The sequence below is a fragment of the Trichechus manatus genome, unplaced genomic scaffold (assembly GCF_000243295.1).
Source record: "Trichechus manatus latirostris isolate Lorelei unplaced genomic scaffold, TriManLat1.0 scaffold00010, whole genome shotgun sequence".
Classification (NCBI taxonomy): Eukaryota; Metazoa; Chordata; class Mammalia; order Sirenia; family Trichechidae; genus Trichechus; species Trichechus manatus.
The window spans coordinates 22,444,769-22,461,103 of record NW_004443946.1 but is presented as its reverse complement, the minus strand read 5'-3'; the positions used below and the strand labels follow the sequence as shown (position 1 = coordinate 22,461,103).

Here is a 16,335-nt window from a genome sequence, read left to right as displayed (position 1 = left end):
TTTCCACACTACCAACCCACCTTGTCCTGCCTCAGCAAAGGGCAAACAGAGAGTGCTCCTGGTCTTTTGCATAAGGTTTTGTTGTCATAGCAACCCACGGGGTCATATCCCTGACACCCTGGAGCCAGAGCAAAAGTACAGCCAGGAAGAGAGGCTTGCTGCTGCTGCTTCTGCTAATGCCCCACTTTTCACATTGCCTGCTTTGGATCCTCACAGCTTTCCCCTCTGATGACGTTACTTTGCCCCTAAAGATACAATAAACAGAATGTAGGCCACATAATCTACCCCCTCCTTTTACAAATGAAGGAACTGAGGTTCAGAAGCAAGAGGTAATTTACCCCAGGGTACAGATTTTCTTCATGGCAAAGCTGGAGTTAGAACCCAATTGTCCTGACTCCTGCTCTTTGGAAACCCAGCTTCCACTGATAATGCCCAAATATTACAGAGGTTGCCCTTGACAAAGCACAAGCAGGCCTCAGCACATCCTCTCTCCCTGGACTACTGACCAGACAACTCTGCCCAAATTTCCTGGCAAGGACTAGCAGGGATCCTTCCCGCTCTGCCCGTTGGATATTTGGAGGATGGCACTGGCTCCCTAGTGTGCCTGCATGATCTGAATGCCAGCCATCCCTCTGGGGATGAAGAATCCACCAGAACCAAGGTGGATACTGTAGCAGTGAGGTTGGAGAACCAGAGAAAAGCCCCGTTGGCGCCCAGTGAAGAGTGGACATGCAGAGCCGGTTGTGCTTTTCTTCACCTAGGCAACCAGATTCCACCTGCTCCAGCTGCCTTTCTTCACCACTGCCTGTCCCTCTAAACTCTCCCTCCCTGTTTCTTTTTAATTTTATTGTGATAAAATATATATAATGTAAAATTTGCCATTTTAACCATTTTTAAATGTACAATTCAATGATATTAATTATATTCATCATGTTGTGCGACCGTCACCACTATCTATTTCTAAAACTTTTTCATCACCCCAAAGAGAAACGCAGTATCCCTTAAGCAGTAACTCCCCACTCCCCTTCCCTCTAGCCCTTGGTAACTACTAATAAGCTTTTGTCTCTATGCATTTACCTATCCTAGATGTTTCATAAAGAATCTTTGGTGGTGTGGTGGTTAAGCACTCAGCTGCTAACCGAAAGGTCGGCAGTTTGAACCCACCGGAAGAAAGATGTGGCAGTCTGCTTCCATAAAGATTACAGTCATGGAAACCTTGTGAGGCAGTTCTACTCTGTCCTATAGGGCCGCTATGATTTGGAATCAACTCAACAGCAAAGAATTTTTTTATGGATTGTTTCATATAAATGGGATGATACAATATTTGTCTTTTTGTGTCTAACTTATTTTACTCATTAAAGTGTTTTTAAAGTTCATCCATATTATAGGATGTATAAGAACCTCCTTTCTCTTCATGACTGAATAATATTCCATTGTATGTATATACCGCATTTTGTTTATCCATTCATCTGCTGATGGACACTTGGGTTGTTTCCACCTTTTGGCTATTATGAATAATGCTGCAATGAACATTGGTGTGCACGTATCTGTTTGAGTCCCTGCTTTCAAAGCTTTTGGGTATAAACTTAGGAGTGGAATTGCTGGATCATAGGGTAATTCTAGGGAGCCCTGGTGGCACAGTGGTTAAGAACTGTGGCTACTAACCAAAAGGTCAGCAGTTCGAATCCACCAGCCACTCCTTGGAAACCCTATGGGGCAGTTCTGCTCTGTCCTATAGGGTCACTATGAGTTGGAATCGACTTGACAGCAATGGGTATATATAATGGGGATGGTAATTCTATGTTTAACTTTTTGAGGAATCACCAAACGGTTTCCCGCAGCGGCTGCACCATTTTACATTCCCACCAACAATGGATGAAAGTTCCAATTTCTCCATATCCTTACCAATAGTTGGTATCTTCCTTTGTTTAATAATAACCATTCTAGTGGGTGTGAAGTGGTATTTCGTTGTGGTGTGATGACTAATGAATGACCTTGAGCATCTCTTCATGTGCTTATTGACCATTTGTATATCTTTTTTTGGAGAAACATCTATTCAAGTCCTCTGCTCAAATTTTAATTGGGTTGTTTATCTTTTTGTTGTTGAGTTGTAAGAGTTCGTCCCCACTTTATCTCTTAATCTCTTTTCTTCCTTATTCTCTCTATCCCTTCTTTCCCACTATCCCTTGGTGCTCTGAATTTAAACTGATCAATGAGGCCAACTCAACTCATTCCCCATTTCCCATCTATTTTCTGGTGCTCATGCCCTGGGCCTCATCAGCTGCCCAAAACAAAGCTGGAGTCACCCTTCCAGCTGATGATGTCTGTGATGCAGGTTGGATGTGACTATTCTCAGGAATGAGGATCTGACCTCCATGCCCTGTCCTGGGCCTGTTTGTCTTGCCTCCAGCAGGGGATGAGGATGAGGATGAATCAGGCGAAGAGAGACTGCCGTCCTGCTTTGACTATGTCATGCATTTCTTGACGGTCTTCTGGAAGGTGCTATTTGCCTGCGTGCCCCCTACAGAGTACTGCCATGGCTGGGCCTGCTTTGTAGTCTCCATCCTCATCATCGGCATGCTCACCGCCATAATCGGGGACCTGGCCTCCCACTTTGGCTGCACCATTGGCCTCAAGGATTCCGTCACGGCTGTTGTTTTTGTGGCATTTGGCACCTCTGTGCCAGGTGAGAGTGAGGGGTGTTGGGTTTGTAAAAAGGGTATTACCTGGTTCAGATGACCCGTACACTCTGCCTCATTATCTTCCTCACCATCTCAGATCTAAACTTAACAAAGCCTCTGCCTTTAAAGTGCACAACAGTCTATCAAAGGAGTTAATGATAATATTAATAATGATAGCCAATACTTGCTGATTATTTTCAAAGTGCCAGGCACTATATATGCTAAGCAATTTACATGTTTTGTACCATATAATTCTCACCAAAACCGTATTAAATATGGAAGATTGTTATCCTCATTTGATATATGAGGAAACTGAGACCCACAGAAATGACCCATTTTCATAACCTCTACATTATGTGAATAGGCCAGAAATAATGGAATTCAAAGCATATACATGTTGTTCTCCCTCCTTTTCCCCCTGGCAGTCAGTCTCTGAGAGACTGAAAACTAGACTGAAGATGTCACAGTAGAAGTGCCCACAAGGATTCCTGGCCTCCTCTGCTTGGAAGGACACCTCTAAGTACAGAGTGTCTCCTAGCAGAACAAAGGAAGATTAGCGAGCTCTTGTCCTTCCATATGATGGATTACACACTCTTTTCTTTTTTCTTATAAACACTCAGAGACAAATAGGAGTAAGCATTCATTTATTCATTCATTAGACAAATATTGATTAAGCACCTCTTATGCCTGATACCGTATTGTGCTAGCTGCTGGGGATGTAATGGGAGGCAGACAGACATGCTTCCCTCTCCATATGGAGTTCATAATCTAGTGGAGGAGACTACACTCAACCACTATAGTTAAAATTATCTCGGTGAATTCTATGAAGGAAAAAGTGCTGGTGCTGGGCAAATATAACACAGAGGGGCCTGGAGTAGTCTGGAGCCAGGAATGGCTTCCAAGGGAAGATACCTGTAAGTTGGGCCTGAAGATGAGTAGAAGTTAGAAGGTGATGAGGAGCTACATGAGCTCAGGCCCCTGCTTAACTCACTCAGGGTCTCCAGGGTCTCTGCACCCTGAACTTCTGCCAGGAAACTGGCATCCCAATGGCCCTAGGAAGAAAAAAAAGGCATCCTCACAGGTAGGTTAGGCTGAATCTCATCAGACAAGACTCATGTAGCCTGGACCAAGGGAAACCCATACTATACCAAGAAAACATCTTCTCTGGAGAGTAACTGAATCTACATCACACTCTAGGAAAACTTCCTCCTAAAACCCCAGAACAAATCAGTGGATTATTTGTACACTAGTGATGCAAGAGGTCTGGCTATCACAGAAATGCACTGGGTGATAGGATATTAGATGGGTGAACCAGGGAAGATTTTGCAGAGTTGATGCCCTGTGGTCTCTGCTCTCTAGGCCTTGAGGGAACTGAACTGTTAGAGAGGAAGGGGTGGATTGAGAAGAAGGAGCTGACATGGGGAGAAATAGCAGAGGATCAGAGGCAAAGAAGCAAATCATAGGCAAGAAGGGGAGAAGTTTTCTCTGGGAGAGCTGGGAAAATTGGCAACGATGAGGCAAGCCAGGACAAGCCTGGCAGGGAGATATCTTGGGGCACTTCCAAGTCCTTCCACTTGGGCCAGAGAGCAGCTGACAGCATTAGGGGCTTTGGGAAGGCTGTGCTATGGTCCACTCGGTTGGTTTGAATAAAGTCTTTGGATATAGGGTAATGGTATGGAAAGGGCCTTTACATGAGATTGTAGAGCCAAGTCTCTGGTTAACTTCCTATGTGACCTTGGGTATATTCTTTGGCCTTTATAGTCTTTACTTAGATTTGTGCCAACATCTCAAGTCAAACATCCTATAAGGCCCTGTGATCCATATAAGAACTGCCAAGGCAGAACCCCACCTTCCTTGAGTGCATAGCCCACCCTGACAGAAAGCCTGGGCTCCCCAGCATGTCCTCTGTCCCCGTAAATCCAGCACCTAGCACAGCATTGCTCAATCACCGTCTGTGTTACATGAGTAAATGCCCCGTATGGCAGTTACCATCAGGCATCTTCCCTAAGCAGCTTCCCAGGGTGTCAAGGCTCCCAGGGGAGATAGTATGGGTTTTCTCCCTTACTGAGAAAATAGTCAAAAGGTAATAATGAGCCTACTAGGGTAACTATCAGAATTGGAAAAGCCCTTCGGAGTCTTCCAGTCTCCTGCAGATGAGGAACCAGAAGCCCAGAGCAGTGAAGTGACTTGCCCAAGGCCACTAACACTTAAGCCCCTGCCTCTCACTCCTGGTCCCTATCCACTGGCCCAAGCTGCCTCTTGAGCATACTCAAAGATAGGTTCTCCCTGGGCATGACCTACCTCTCTCCACCTCTCACCCTCTCGCCAGCTCCCATTTGTCTTTGCTCTTTTCCAGATACGTTTGCCAGCAAAGCAGCCGCCATCCAGGATGTGTATGCAGATGCCTCCATTGGCAACGTCACAGGCAGCAACGCTGTCAACGTCTTCCTCGGCATTGGCCTGGCCTGGTCCGTGGCCGCCATCTACTGGGCCCTGCAGGGACAGGAGTTCCACGTGTCAGCTGGCACACTGGCCTTCTCTGTCACCCTCTTCACCATCTTTGCGTTTGTTTGCATCAGCGTGCTCTTGTACCGGCGGCGGCCCCACCTGGGCGGGGAGCTGGGTGGTCCTCGCAGCTGCAAGCTGGCCACGACTTGGCTCTTTGTGAGCCTGTGGCTTCTCTATATACTCTTTGCCACGCTAGAGGCCTATTGCTACATAAAGGGGTTCTGAGCCACAGAACAAGGCCTTGAGCGGGGCAGGCCTAGGACTTCTCTTAAAAGAAGGGCACCTCCCCACCAGTGACCTCTTCAGGGTGAACAGCCTGGAGAGGCAGCATCAGGACCTGTGCCCCGGAGCTTCACCTGACCTAGGCCCTGGCAGTGAACTGAAAGCGCAAAGTCTTAATCAAGCAAACAGAATGGAAGAAACACCCACTTTACAAAGTATTTAATGAAGTACAAACCAACAATAGCAACAAATCCACCTCCACTCTACCTTCCCACCCATGTCCCCAGCCCATTGCAAAGGTCAGACCCTTTCACCACCTTCTATTCCACTTTATTCTTGTTCTTCCTTTGCTTCTAGTTTCCTAGGGGTCTCCTGTCTGTCTAATTTGTTATGTCACTCTTCTCTCACTCCGCTGGCGAGGTATGGAAATGAGGCATGGCCATGTGGCTGGCTTGGGGTTCTCTTTGTTTTGTAATCATTATTGTGGCTGCTTTCATTTTCCATCAGGTTTTGTTTATTGTTGTTTTGTTTTGTCCTGTCTTGTCTTTTTTTTCTGAAGTTAGTGACAAAGGTGGCATGGAGGAAGGTGAGAGCTGAGCTGACAGATAGAGGCAGAAAGTTTTAGACCCACACCCTCTCACTCTCACTGGGCAACAGCTGTCTCAACTTCATTAAGATCCTGCCCCCAGGTCCTCTTTTTTCTGACTTCCTTGGAGGATAGATGGCATTTGGATGGGAGGAAGTCTGCACAGCCATGGGGTAGTGGGTAGGGGGGCACAAAAGAACGGCCGGAGCAGGAGGAGCTTTATATGCCTTCGCTGAAATCAAGTCAACGAACACGAAGTGTTGTCCTCTTCTCTGCCCAAGCCTTGCAAATTCTGTGTGCCTCACTGTGTCCATGTCTATATGTTTATCCTGTAGGAAGACCCACCAAGTAGAAAATGTGGGGCAGAAATTGGAATGGTATATGATGAGCAAGGGCAGCTGGGAGAGCAGTAGAGATCTACGCCTTCTTGAGTATCTTTGGCTTTGTGTCTGAGGCAAGAGAGAAGAGATGTCCAACTAATAAGTTCTTTAAGGGGAAAGATTATATTTAAAATGTCAGTGATTCTGAGAAATGTTAGCTTCACCACCCCCTCACTTCCTAATGCTTTGTACTGAGAGGGCTGACTACATTTCTTGAAGTAATTCAAAAACTTAGAAGCTTAGAAGAAAAGAAGGGGTTCTTCCACCTCTCTTGGACCCTCAGGTCACGTTGGAAAGCATTTTCACAGGATAGGAACTGGAATTCTTCATTTCACCCACGTTCCTGCTGGTTTTTAAATCTCATAAATCTTGTTTTCCAGCCTGTGGGGTATTTCTTGACCCAACAATAAGAAGAGTCTTGGTTGCCATAATAACATGGAGCCCGGGTTTATAGGAAAAGGATTGCCATGTCCTACAGACCTCTTGTCAATAAATTTTGAGAGGACCTGGCTTTAAAACACACACACACGCACACACACGAATAAACACAGATACAAAATCACCACAGAACTGTCCACAGATCTTTAGGCTTTATGCATTGACAGGAATACATTTTTTAAGGGGGGAAAAAAGAAATTAAAAAGAACCTGTTTAATTTTAAACACATTTTTTTAAGAAAAAAATAACTAAAAAAGAAACAGCGCTCATGTCATAAGTTATGTTGACAGTTGCCAGTGGAAATGTTGGGTTGGTTTTAAAAAAAAATAAAAGCTATACTTATATCTCTCTAAATATAAAGCTTGCTTCTCCCCATGTTTCTTCAGTGAAAGGTCCAAAAGGCCACCCTGGATTTCTTCTTGAGCAAATGTGATTGAGGTGAAGGTGTCGTCTCCTATTACACTCAGATGCAAACGTGCCAAACCTGGTTTTTCATTTCGTCTTTTTTTTTAAGCAAAAGTACTTCATCACTTCCGGGGAAATGCTACCTGTCAAAACCTGAACTTGAGGAAACTGGAGGACATAGGTAGTGGGGTTGTGATGATTAAAAGGGAAGGAGTGTTTTGTCTTAGAAAGGCACAGTGAGGAAGGATTCGAGCTAGGAAAACATCACCTTGTATTAATTATAACAGACCAAACTACCAAACTGGTTACCATCAAGCCAACTCCAACTCATGGCAACCGCGTGTGTTGCAGAGTAGAGCTACGTTCTACAGGGTTTTCAAGGATGTGACCTTTCAGAAGCAGATTTCCAGGTGTTTCTTCCAAGGTGCCCCTGGGTGGGTTGGAACTGCCAACCTTCATGGTTAGTAGTCGAGTGCTTAACCCTTTGCACCCAAAGACTCCATCATTCATTCAACAAGCATATTTTAAGTGCCTTATATGCATTGAATAATATTCTGGTGATACAGATAAGAGTGAATAGTCACCAACCTCAAGAAACAGTCTAGATGGGGAGATAAACATTGTTTTAATCAATGCTCTTTGGGTTATAAGAAACAGAAACCCATTAAACTAGTTCAAAGAAATGGAGGGGGCAATACTGTGATGACTTGGTGGAAGGAATCTTGTGGAACCCAAGTCAGAAAGCACAGCCAGTCCACAGGAACCTGAAGGCTCTCAGGAACCAAAGCCACTCTCTCCACTTCCCAAAAACCACATAGGCTCTCTCATTCTTGCTGCTTTCTGCTGCCGGGCCTCTCTTTTTCCTCTGCTTTACTTATCTTACACCCAACCCAGCACAGCCACCAGCCATGACCTATAGCATGAGTTCACAGCTCCACTCCCCACAACTAACTGGTACTTCCCTCTTTTTCACCGAGTTCAAATTCTCAGTCAAGAGAACGTGGCCAATTCACAAAAGGAGAATGCTTTATAGAAGGCTGTGTCATGGTTGCTGTGGTGCCTGGAGAAGTGAGGGGAGAACCAGACCCAGGGAGAACCTATTAGTTGTTTTGTGTCAGGTGTCCATTTCTGGTCCAAATAACTCAGGTAAGGAGAGGAGGGTGGCAATCACATTGTATGTATTATTGTCCTTTCCAAAAGTTAAGTGATAGGAAGCAGCCTATGAAGCATATCAACCTCCAAGGTACAAATAAAAATTACAGTTCTGTGCCAGGAGTGCTCTAAGAGAAGCATAAAGAGAGTATGGAGGGAACACAAGGGGAAGAAACACTAACTCAGCCTGGAAGAGTCCAGAAAGACTTCACAGAGAATGTAACATTTAAGTAGGATGTTGAAGGAAGAGTAGTGATTTACCCTGGTGGAGTTGAGCATAGCACAGACAAAAGGAACAGTACGCTCAAAGGCATAGGGGAGCGACAGGAAAAGGCATCGTCATGGATTGGTGGCTAGAGTATAAAGTTTATGATAGAGGTAGGCAGATCGTAACTGTAACCCCACTGTGTGCTCTGCTAAGGATTCAAAACTGTCTGCAGTGGGCTCCTAGGAAAGTTTTAGGCTATGGAGTGATGTTGTCAAATCATGCTGAAGGCTTTTTCTCCTTTCTCACTTTCTGGAATGCGGGTTTTCAGCTCTTTCCTGGGCCTAAACTTTAGGCAAACAATGGGGCTGAGAAAGAAGCATCAAGAATGCAAGTCCTGCTGTGGGAGATGACAACTGGATAGCAATAGGATTTGTAGGTAAAACAAAATAACCTGAGAAAGAAGACCGGGAGAAAGGTTTGACTAGAAGGCTCGGTCCATGTTTTGTCACCTACTAAGTTGCAGATGAAGAATGACCTTTAGCTGATTAAATGTAGATGCAAAATCATGAAAACCATTTGTGCCCATCTTTCCCATTCTATGAGTCATTTCTGGGTTATCTAGATGTTAGGCTTTGCCAAGAGAGAAGCTGGGATAAACTATAGAGAATGGGGAAGAGGGGTGAGGGGAACAGTCTGGGAATCTGAAGACTGGGGTACTAGTCTGGATGCCACCACTAATTAGTTCTGTGGTCTTGAGCCAGTGACTTCTCCTCTCTGGATCCAAGTTTCCCAAACTACAAACGAGGCTTTAATATGGTCTCTGTAGTCCATTGCTTCTAGCTTTAACGCTGGGGTTCTAGAGGACGCATAAAAATAGTTGTATGTATAGTCGTGTGTCAGCTTTATCTGACTTAGCATTAGACCACGCTTTGCAATTCATGAAGCCCCTTGATCAGCTTAAGATGCCAAGACCATTAATCAGTTTTAAACATGTTTGAAAACCGGACTCTCATCCAGTCTTATTTTTGTCCACGGTAATATTGTTGGACTGCTAAAAATCTACAAAAGTTTCCTAATCTATCGATCTAATGACTATCAACAGGAAATTATGGGCAGTTCAGCCTGACTCGTTTAAGTTCCTGAAGCTCACGCATCTTTGCTACATGTTGCCAAGCCCCCAGGTTCTGTGGCAGCCTGCCCTTTCTCGCACCATGTTCCAGGATATCCACTCATTTAGAGCATCTGCCTTTCTGAGCCACTTTAGTGACTGTTCTTTGTCCATCACTGGTAACACATCTCTCTTTATAATAACTGACGAGAGAAAGCCCTGGCAGCCACACTGGCTTTTAAGATGCCATCTCTCTTTCTTCAAAGAAACATTGGTAAGAATTTTATCGAAGAATTCAAAGTAATTTACAGATGTTATTGCAATAAAAATCTCACAAGAGAGGCGGGGAGAATCGTGATTATCCTTGTGTCACAGATGATGAAAATGGAGAAATAGAGAGCTTGGGGGTGTGCCCAGCATATCACAGGAGCTGAGAATAGAAACTAATTCCTTGGCCTTGTTGCCTGTACATTAACCATGGTGAAACAACATCACCAGCCATTGTGCACCACCTTCGGGGCTTTTTATTGACTGAGCCACAACATTCCCATCCCTTTGACTCATTTATTAGGGCAATGTGGATTTTTTTTTTTTCTTTTTTCAGTTGCGTCGAGTTGACCCCATGTGTGTCAAAGTAAAACTGTGCTCCATAAGGTTTTCAATAGCTAATTTTTCAGAAGTGGATTGCTATGCCTTTCTTCTGAGGTACCTCTGGGAGGACTCTAACCTCCAACCTTTCAGTTAGCAGCAGAACACGTTAACATTTGTACCACCCTCGGACAGGGTCTTGTTAGCTGCTGTAACATATAAACCCCATTATTTTGGTGGCTTAGAAAATTCAAAGTTCAGTTCTCACTCATTTAGGTTGTTTGCCTAATGAGGAGGTTCCTGGTCAGCAGGTGGCTTTCTCCCTCATAGTGTTTCAGAGACTCAACTTTCCTGCATGTTGTGACTCTGCCATCCCCTGGGGCCTTGGAGTCCTCTTCACTGAGCTGGGAGATGGGAAGAAAATTAGAGAAGGCACACACTCTTCTTCGAGCCTTGACTTTGAAGTGGTACTCATCATTTTTGCTTTTATTCCATTAGCAAAAACTTTAACAAACCCAAATGCAAAAAAGACTGGGAAATACTGTCCTTGGCTGAGCAGCCATATCCCAATGACAATGCTATACTACAGAAGTATGAAATTTTGAACAATGTTAGCCGTCTCTTCCACAAGTCTTCTATGATAAAAGATATGTTTTATTATCAATGGCCAAGAGCAATTTCTGGTCTCATGCTGACACATACAAACCTTATGTCTACATGGAGTGTTATGGTTTACAAAAAAGCTTTCATATGTACTTATTTAATTTGAGTCTGATAAGAACCACAAGAAGTAGATATTATTATTGTCATTTTATCAATGAAGTCCGTAGAGCTTAAATTGTTTTGCCCAGGAGCATACAGATAGTAAAAGACAGGGCTCAAACACAGGTCTTCTGATTCCAGATCCAAAATCTACCCAGAATATCATAGCCTCACTTGGCAAACACCAGAACAAAGAATCAGACTTACAGGTGACTGGGGTCTCTCTATCCAGTGAAAGAGCTCTACAGAGCATCATCAGTCAGGGCCCAGGAAGGGCAGGTGGGAGAAACCAGCCTGTAGCTGGTTCTCTCTTCCTCCTTCAATCCCCTTCTCCTCTCTTTTGCTGACTCCCTTATTGAGCAAGGAGCTTCCTCCAGAGGCAGCTGAATGAACTGATGAGCCAGGAAAGAGCCACGGACAGGCTGGTGGAAATTTCCGAACAGGAAATCTCACTGTGAGATTCCCATAAAGTTTTTTGGGTTGAAGACCTTATTACTGACAACACTGGAGAGTTTCCTGGCTCCAGGGTCAGGTGATTCAAAAGCCATTTTCTTGGGACAGGGTATCAAAAAGAGACTCCTGGAAAACTTCCATGGTAGTATGTCATTCGGCATTTATGAAATTTTCAGGGAGTGGGGGAATCAACCTGGCTTTATAAGAAATGTGATTAACCTTTACTCATAACTTGAAGGGAATTCATCATTCTTTCTTAAAAATATGGAACAGAGCAGACCCAAGGTAAAATATGCTGGTGCCTCAAAATCCTTAAGTTTTGATTTCTAATCTTAGTCCTTTCTGATGTATCTCAAGTCCTTCTTACTTCAACCTCAGTGGAGACACAATAGAAGCTGGCTGCACACCTGTTGCTCTCACAGTTGTCTTTATTACATGAGTAGGATTGTTTTTATCATGCACAATAACTATTCATTCTTTTACTATGATCAGCACCTCTGGATTGGTCTTTATTCAACCAATTTCTCTTTCTCTGGTCAAAGCTTCAAACCTGGTGGCAGGTGTAACATATTAAATCCATGCAGTGCTTTTCAAAAAATGCTTGTCAGTATTTCAAAACTGAAATAGTTTGTGTAGAAATCTGGATTTGGACTTCTCTGGGCATACCCATGTGGCAACGACTTAGTGGAGCTGATAAATAGCCACCCCATATGTGGTAACTAGGATTTACGCTCTCAGTTGACCAGTCCCTACCTGGCCATCTGTCTCATTCGTGTGACCTGCCTGGCCCCTGTAGACATCTATGTGTGTGACACCTGCTATGGGGTAAAGGCTTGAGGTATTGCATTTTCGCCTTTCAAATGTTTGTGCTGATATTCAAAACTCTGTGGAATTTGAATCCCAGTTTTACCATTTTTACTTGTTGTGTGGTTTTAAACAAGGGATTCTACTTCCCCGAGCCTCAGTTTCCCCCAACCTAAAGATACCGTTGCTGCAAAGTTGAATGGACCGCTTTTAAAGGCAATTACCATAGTGCTCAACACCTAGCATGTACCCTGAACAAGTTCCTTTCTTTTCACAAAAAAGTCTTGTGGTAAAATACCTTAGAATAGCTGCACTCATGCTCTCAGGCTCTGAAATGTTCCTGAAAGCCCAGCAGCACTAAGGGAGGGAGACGGATGACCTCAGGCCAACACATCCAACTTGATACCCCTCCATATGTTGGACAGCAGGCTAGATAGGGTCTTCCATGGTAATAAGTAAGGTGGGTGATGGTGGGCAGAAACAACTTGTGGGCTTTAAGAAGTTGGGAGAAGTTAAGTAACATGCCCATGGTCACTCCACAAGTAAGTAGCAACGCTGGATCTAAAACCTAGGTCTACCATATTCCAAAGTTAACTGTTCATTATCTTCGTATGCATCTATTGGTTATGTAAGACAGGCATTACTTACTTTGATAATATTGATGAGGGAACCAAAGGTCATAAATAGGATGATTCATCTTAGTTTGCCCAGGATGGTCCTCGTTTTAGCACTGAAAGCCCCATGTTCCAGGAAACCATTCCGTCCTAGCCAAACCAGGATGGTAGAGCACCGTCAAATATTGTGACAATCTTACATAGGTAGTAAGTGATAAACTCTGTACTTCAACCCAGATATCATGAATTTACCATTCCATGGGCCCCTTACTCTTAGCCAGCACCTCAGCTGAATGACGTTCTTCACCTGGTAGGTTAACCCAAACCTTCATTCCCAGAAAATTTGAATTCTTGGTGTGTAGCTACAGATATCCATTGACCAATACTTTCAGGCAAGGAAGTGCAAAGCCACCCCAATGAATCTCCAGGTTCCAAACACAGCCCTTCTTACTCTCATTGTGTAATAGCAACCCAATTTTCCCCAAATACGTTAATCACCCCACCCAGTTCAGTGATCTCATCCTCTGCCTGTTGTCTTAAAGAGCCCAAATGACTAGGGGATAGGCTCAGCTTCTAATTATTAGAACCGTAACCACGTCCCCTGATTGAACCATTTCTCCTGTGAGCACTAGAACATCTAAACCTATGGAGTCCAAAGCTGTGGGGATTATGAGGCATAATAATGAGAAGGACCACCCCACCTCCACCCCTTCATCCACAGACCTATGCATCCTGTCAAGGGCAGACAGCACTATATATTGGTCCCTAATTTAAAGCATATGCTGGATTTAATGGGATAGCATCCCAACCTCACAAGATTTTATCTCCTAGCTGGTGCTCTTAGTGAGTCTGTATCAGGCCATTCCACCATTATATGGTAAGACTAGTGTTCCCTGTCAGAGGCAGTCTTGTGTAAGATACCATGGCAATGGATAAGGCATTCTGAAGTCCATGAGTGGAGATGCTAGCAGAAACACTACGTTCAATAAAGCAAATTCATACTCAGAATGTGTGTCTATCCACAGGAAAAGTAACTGCTACCTCCTCCAATGGGAATAGTCCAATGTAATCCGTCTGACACAGTGTAACCAACTGGTCTTCCTGGGAGATATTTCCATATTAAGGAGCTCATCAGTTGCCTCTGCTGTTAGCAGGTTGTAAACACATCAAGGGCAGTAACCAAATGAGTTTTGGTGAGGGGACATCCCTGTTGTTGAGCCCAAGCACAGCTGCCATCCCTGTTACCATGGCCATTTCATACATGGATCAACTGAGCAAGCATCAGGTGGTTAAAGAGATGCCAACTAATATCCACAGCAAGTCAATCTTGTCCATCTTATTACTGAGAGCCTCTAGCACCATGGTTGCCCTCTGATAAGCATTTATGTGCAACACAAATTTCTTTCAACACTGGGCCTCATTCAAGAGGCCATATATGCCACCCACATGTATCTTCCCCAAACTTCCTTGTCACCAGTTAGCCTCCTTCAAGTCTTCAATCAGCCTCTCACCCATTATCTACTGTGTATGAGTTAATGTAACACAGACCAAAACAGACAATCAGATGTACTGCCTGAAGTTCTACCTGCTGGGAGATTTCCATCCACCAGTCTTTCTGAAACACCCAAGCGGGTCTATAGAGTGGTGCTATCCACTTCTGACTGATGCTGGCGTACTGTGCAGATCTATCCCTGAATTAGATTCGTGCTTTTCCTTTTTTCATTAATTAGTCATAGGGAATTCCTGTGAAGCCATATGTGTGGTTGAGAAAAAGGCAGCAAAGCTGTAGGAACAGTCACCATGGGAGTCTAAGCCACCTGTTGAGCAGCTTACTGATGCCTTCCAGATGTGATTGAGTTGGGTCCCATATATGCCACTCACATGTATGATAGAATGCTGCTGTGCAAATCCAATTTTACTGTTCATTGGGTAAGTCACCCAGTTTCACATGGGTGATTTAAGTCTTATACTTTCACTGCTTCCCCACCAGTGTCCTTAAGAGGCCTAATGAGGTTGAGAATTTAATTGGTGCTGCAGCTTGGGCTTGGTCTATAGCCTTTTCCTATCTGTGGCTACAAGAAAGGAAGCACTCCTTCAAAGTCTCTTGGAAAGACTTATGGGTCTCCTCATGCATATTCACAGCTTTTAATTGTGTTTTTCTCCATGTATGATCTCTAAGGCCATATGAAGAATCCAGGTGACCCCACAATAATCACTGTTATTGCCCTAAGTGCTAAGAACCGCTAGATCTTCCAACACCTTGCTCACCACTTTATCCCATGCCACCTTCAGTGAAAATCTGACTAATTGCAATGACATTGTCTACCATGGGCTCCCGGTGCTCCATTTGCCCTCATTAAGAAAGTTATCTTTGGGCTGCTCAAATACACGACCAACCCAAACCCAGAGTCCCATGTTAAGAGTTTGTTTCCTGGGGTCACTTTCAGCATCAGTTCTGGATCAGTCAGAATCCCAATAGAAACAAACGGCACAGTCATATTAGGATATCCAAAAGTGTAGGACAGAGTGTTGGAAATCCAGGGATAGCAGAAGTGGAGCTGTTACCACCCCTAAGCCAGAGTTGCAGGAGAGGTGAGATTAGTGGGTCCCGAAGGAGAGAGAGTCATATAGACAGGCCTTTTAGAGAGAAAAAAATAACTTTCAGTTGAAACACACAGCGAGCCCAAGACAACCTCACTGTGAAGAACCAGGGGAATAAATGCTCTGTCCTTCCTCTCCTCCCCCTTCCTATCTCCTGTTGGACTCCTTATTATCCAGAAGGCATAGGAGCTCCACCGATGCAGTTTATACAAGCCAACTTACCATGGCAGAGCAGACAACAGGTTGAGAAGGGTGAAGAATGGATAAAGAGAGGAAAGCAGATTTATGGCACACCATGTAAAGTCGTTGCAATGATTTCATGAGACAACAAGCTTAGCAAAGTGCCTGACATATAGTAAGCCTATGAGGTTCTGTGTGCTCAGGACCCTGGGAGGGTCTCTGTACCTGCCCTGCCTCAGGAGGGAAGAGGCTTTGGGGCACGACTGGACACTGCTGCTGAACCAATGCCGGCCAACCTCACAAAGGTCTGCACTCCCAGTGGGGAGCAAGTAGACCAATAGGGGAGTACTGTTGTTGTTAGTTGCGTTCAAGTCGATTCCTGACTCGTGGCGACCCCTTGTGTGCAGAGTAGAACTGAGAACTGCTTCATGGGGTTTTCTAGGCTATGACCTTTCAGAAGCAGATTGCTAGGCCTGTCTTCTGAGGTGCCTCTCGGGGGGGTTCAAACTGCCAACCTTTTAACTAGTAGTTGAGCACTTAACCATTTGCGCCACCCAGGGACTCCAGTAGGTCAAAGAAGGTTGGCCAAAGAGAGAGACCCTTCCTCCAACGCTGGTGTCTTTCATCTTCCATGATAGGTGGAGA

The 16,335-nt window shown here is 44.5% G+C and overlaps 1 protein-coding gene across 4 annotated transcripts in view; it reads left to right on the top strand.

The window, feature by feature from the left end:
* The window catches only part of SLC8A3 (solute carrier family 8 member A3), a 206,118-nt gene extending 198,947 nt beyond the window's left edge, over window positions 1-7,171 (top strand). For all 4 annotated transcript variants that reach the window (XM_004370991.2, XM_012560048.2, XM_004370990.2 and 1 more), the window contains 2 exons: window positions 2,411-2,686; window positions 5,038-7,171. In XM_004370991.2, coding sequence (XP_004371048.1) covers window positions 2,411-2,686; window positions 5,038-5,414 — 653 coding nt within the window. In that variant the 3' untranslated portion in view covers window positions 5,415-7,171. The remainder of the gene's footprint in view (window positions 1-2,410; window positions 2,687-5,037) is intronic.
* The last annotated feature ends 9,164 nt before the right edge of the window (window positions 7,172-16,335 follow it).